Genomic DNA, 5,000 nt, shown 5'->3' on the forward strand with positions numbered 1-5,000 from the left:
AGAGAGAGCATGACAGAATGAGAGACAAAAGGGAGCATGCGAGAAAATAAAGGAGTGAGGGAGAAATAAATGACAGAACGAGTGAGAAAAGGTAGCAAGAGAGAAAGAGGGAGAGAAAGAGTGAAGATAAAAAGGAGAGCAGCAGCAGCACTCTGGGTCTAATAAGCTGCAATGTGACGGGCATCAGGAGGATCGATGGGAGCCCGACGACATGCCCCGGCTCCACCGCCTATTGAGCCGGCCTGTCCGCCGAATAGATAAGCGCACAGGCGAGGAGAGAGCGCAACCACAGCAAGAAGAAAGAGGGGGATAGAAGAGGGTTGGGGTAGAGAGAAAAATGACTCTGAGCATGTGAGGAGAGGGGGAGAAAAAAAAGCAAAGACAACTGGGTGGTTATGATTCGCTGGGTGACTGTGCAGTAAGATGGACAGTCACCCTCGGTGACATTTAAAAGTAGGTTTATGGCGTTGGGAGATGTAATGGATAAGTACTTGAGAGTCATGCGGCCTGTAAAAATTGCTTTATAAAATATGGTTATTGATTTCGCATAGACACACTCAGCCCTCGGCCAGAAAGCAATCAAACTTGTTGGGTTGATTTGAGTTGGGTTGGGTTGAGTTGAGCTGAGAGGAGTTGGGTGAGGGGTACATGACGCATCCCGCTCTGGCGGAGACAAAGCATATTAATCTCCAAATGTCCCTGTTCGTTAAGGCCTCAGAGTTATTTTCTGCCAGATTGACTGCCAGCTCAAAGCCATTGTACTGGGCGGATAGGAAATTGCAATCAGCCTGACAAATCTAACAAATCAAGTGTGGGGTCATTTTTTTCTTGTTTAAACAAGCCACTTAAAGCACTTCACTGCCAGTGAACAGTGACATTTTGTAATATTAATTATGTTTTAATTGTGATATTGTCATTCTGCTGTGGATTTTTGCCGTCTGATAAAAATGTGGTAGTGAGACACATCGGAGCAGGGGAATATTAGCTGCCAACATGACCGATATTAAGTCTGCAGTTCGTAAGTGTCTTTCTTTGCTTCTTTTGATCAAAGGGAACGGGACATTGATTGGGGCGTCAGCCAACGTGGTGTGTGCAGGAATCGCAGAGCAGCACGGCTATGGCTTCTCATTCATGGAGTTCTTCAGGTATGTAACCACTCTCATGATGTTACCATTTATTAATAACACAACTATTAGAGTAAAGTGACCCATTATCAAGTCAACTTCATAATACTCCAGAAAATCGTTTTTCAATGTTTTGAATGGTGTGTACTGATGTGATGAGTACACTGAAAACCCCTCTTACTCAGTAATGCCACTTAAAACCATTATAGAATGAATGCTATTGGCTCTAAGCTATTATTTCCCAGGTAAGTAACCCCATTTGTGTAGATGATGGTTGTTGTTAGCCTAGGTGAACCCAGAAGAACCTGTACCTGAAATTCAAATTTGCTCTGCAGGTCCGTCTGGAAAGGATCTATGTTTCCGAACTTCCTGTTTTACGATTTCCATGGGTGTAATTTCAGTAGTGAAATTAAACTTAAACTGGTGCATTAAACTCTGACCAAATTGTTTCAGAAGTGCAGCACATCTTTCTCATCTTTCTTGTAAATGAAGGTTTAAATGTGTTTTTTTACTCAATTCCCAATTCTGATTTGCCAACAGGTTGCTTAGGCTAGGTTGTTAGGTATTAGGATGTTGTGGTATAATCAGGATTTGAGGCTTTACATTTCGGACTTCTTGATTTGGATGGTCCTGTCATTGCAGAAATGGGCTTGTTGTATGAAAGGACTGTACCACATGTAGGTGTCGGTAGAGTAATAACTGGACTCTTTTCAAGAGTAATCTATTCAGCGCATCCCAGCATTCTTTGTGAGGGAGCAATTTGATTTTCTGATGCTGCACTGCTACCTGGTCAATTTCCCTCTCATACACCCTTTGAAAACATGGACCCTTTTTAGACAGAAAAAAATAATGCTACATCAATCTGCAACACATCAACTGGGAAACGGGTGCAATTGCTTGTAGCCCAAACTGCACATGACAGCTTCACCCCAGGGTCCTGTTGCTCACTGTCAACACTATCTTCCTTTGAAACCAAGTGCCAGGAGCTTTGTGTTTTTATAGTCCCTCTGTGGATAAAACATTTTCCCCCTTACTATTTCGCTGAAAGAAGCGCTTTGGTTGACCGAGCCATCTTTTGAAGTTACTTATGCCCTTCTGACCCCTCATCATGGGTTACATGAAATGCCAGGCCACAAACAGATGGGTTCAGCTGTAACACACTGGCTGGTGTCGTTTCTCCAAATCGAAAGCAGCCTCAAGATTGAGTCGTTATTTGCTGCAAGGCCCCAAAATGAAATGATTACCTTCTACACATCTTCAGTGTCAAAAACAAAAACACAGGCTGGTGATAAACAAATGAGATATGGATGCCTATGTATTGAAACACTGACCTTTTACGAATAATTTCAGAGCGTTTCCCACCGAATGGCTGCCACTTCACCCTCGCCCATAAGATATCTGTTTGTTTGCCAATCAGCAGAGTCACCCCCGCAATCAGAGATACCCCAGAGCTGCCTCCTAAGCTGCCGCCTACCTCTGATCTGTGCGGTCTCATTATCACAGGACACTCTCAAGGCGGCTTGATTCGATGGGTCTTTGGCTTGTTATGTAAACCTATTTTAGGTGCTCGGAGAAAAGACGACCAGGGATTCTCTCTCTCTCTCTCTCACTCAAGTATTGCAGAAGGTTCAAGAGATGCCGACGTCCTCCTTTCTCTCGCTCGATTTGGCACAGCCGTTCCACGGCCACCTGCGCGATGCGAGGAGCTGCCATGGTAATGGCAGGCACCCGTAGATCTCTGGCGGCATCCCCAGTTGGATGTGGCGGAGAGAGTGGTCAATGCTGAATAGAGCGACTTGAATGCGGGTCTGATTAGGCAGTGAGCGCACTGCAGCAGGGCGCGACAGGCTCTTTGATTCCGTCTATGGGGTAAATGGAATGACAGGCGAGCCACACACAGCGATCTGCCAGGGAACCATTTCTCCTTTTATCTCGTCCTCACAAAAGATCAAGTCTCGCTTTTGCTACAGAAATAAATATAGCGTCAAATTATCACATAAAAGAAGCTCCAGCCTAGGATGTAGGCTATCATCATAAAGAGTTGGATGGTTCGTTTTATAACGTTATCAACTAGGTGACATGCTCAACTTTTAAGTGGACAGAGCCATAAATAGTTAGGACAGTACCGTACATTATATTAGTTTTACACATTTCTGTCCAAATATGGTCGGACAGTATCGGACACCTGCACTGGTGGAACTATTTTTCTGGTCATCACCGGTGCCCATTTTCAGCTCTGTTTTTCGGCAGCATCTTACCCTGCCACTGGGACCCTGCGGCTCAGCCAATCAATGGCAGCGATCAGGGGTCAGGGTTTCCCTGCAGAGACAGCAGGGCCAGACAAAGCCTCTCTCTGAGCGCACATCACACAGGCAGATAAGACGTGATCAATGAAGCCAATCTCAGCATGGAAGACACACCTTCCGGCCTGAGGAGAAAGCCTCTAGCTTGATTCACTCTCTTTCTATCTGTATGACACAGGGTTTGTTTAAAGAAACACTTACTGGGTTTATGGATAAACAGCTAAATATTCAGCTAAATAGCTTTAGTTGTAGTTTCTCTTTAGGCCCTGTGTTATATTGTATTCCTTTAATATCTTAATTATAGCATAAGATTTGTATTAACAATCAATACCAACACATGAAGACATTGCACTTAGATAATCTTGGGGTGTAGTTGAAGGTTTGGAATAGGATTAATATAAATGCAGATTATTAGTCTGATTATGAATGTGTTATGTGGTATGTCAATGTAAATCGCTACTTTAAGATACTGACTAGACTCAAAATATCATTACTTTACACTTTTGCCCGAAAAACCAAAGTATTTTTAACTTTAAAAGTATACAGAAAGGGTATAAAAGGTTTGTGCGGTCGGTGCATTAGCAATTCTCGGCCATCCTTTTAGGACTCCTCACAAGATGCTGTTGACTGGAGTAATAATAAGTAGGGATGCACGATATATCGGCAGCCGATATATTATTGGCTGATAAGTGAAAAAATGAAAATATTATTATCGGTCCGATAACAGAATTCTGGCCGATAATTTGCGCCAATATTTTTTAAAGTCCTAATTTAGGCCTACGTAAGGTCCGTCTGACCAATAAATATCGGTTATCGTTATCGGCCCTAAAATTCCATATCGGTGCATCTCTAATAATAAGGTAATGCACTTATTATACACACAGTTGCGTGCGTTGCAGTGCTGGAGACGCATCCCGTTCACTTTACATGGGCTTACGTCATCCATTGCCGAACTGAATTGTGGGTCCGGACGGCACCGGCCAATCAAGCCAATCGGCAGACGGCACCAGCCAATCAAATTACGGTTATACTTCAAGTCATTTGCATAGCTACCGTCGGGAACACCCACTGGCATGCGTTGACTGAATGCAACTGTGTGTAGAAGCCCTGACTATTCTTCCAGTTGCTGCCATGTTGTGAGAGGAGTGCTAGCAAGATGGTGGTGATCAGAAGAATAGGTAAAGAACTGACTGCACAAACCCATTTTCATACCCAGACTAACATAAGACAATTTGCTTAGCTGTTTAGTTCAGTTTTGTTCTTTTGTATGTCTGTGTCATCCATGTAACCATACGTAACCCATATACCATACAGATCAACTGTGTATTTTTGTATAACGATAATTAAAAATTCAAACAGTGGTACTAAGTGTCAGAATTTTACCACGATTTACCTTTAAACAGTGACTACTGTATTATATCCCTACTTTAGGCGTTCTTAGAGCATTTCTTCAGTCTCTATACTACATTTCCCCCTGCTGTCGATGCATAATCAAGTGAGCTTGCGGCAGGATACCAAGCCTGTGCGTAGCTTCGACTGAGGCCTGGATATAGTGTTTACATTTTTGGGTGAC

The 5,000-nt window shown here is 43.3% G+C and overlaps 1 protein-coding gene across 1 annotated transcript in view; it reads left to right on the forward strand.

The window, feature by feature from the left end:
- The window catches only part of oca2 (oculocutaneous albinism II), an 86,215-nt gene that overhangs the window by 66,306 nt on the left and 14,909 nt on the right, over positions 1-5,000 (forward strand). The window contains exon 23 of the mRNA XM_048252750.1: positions 1,052-1,145. Within this exon, the coding sequence (XP_048108707.1) occupies positions 1,052-1,145 (94 nt within the window). The remainder of the gene's footprint in view (positions 1-1,051; positions 1,146-5,000) is intronic.

Source organism: Alosa alosa, chromosome 9 (genome assembly GCF_017589495.1).
Source record: "Alosa alosa isolate M-15738 ecotype Scorff River chromosome 9, AALO_Geno_1.1, whole genome shotgun sequence".
Classification (NCBI taxonomy): domain Eukaryota; kingdom Metazoa; phylum Chordata; class Actinopteri; order Clupeiformes; family Clupeidae; genus Alosa; species Alosa alosa.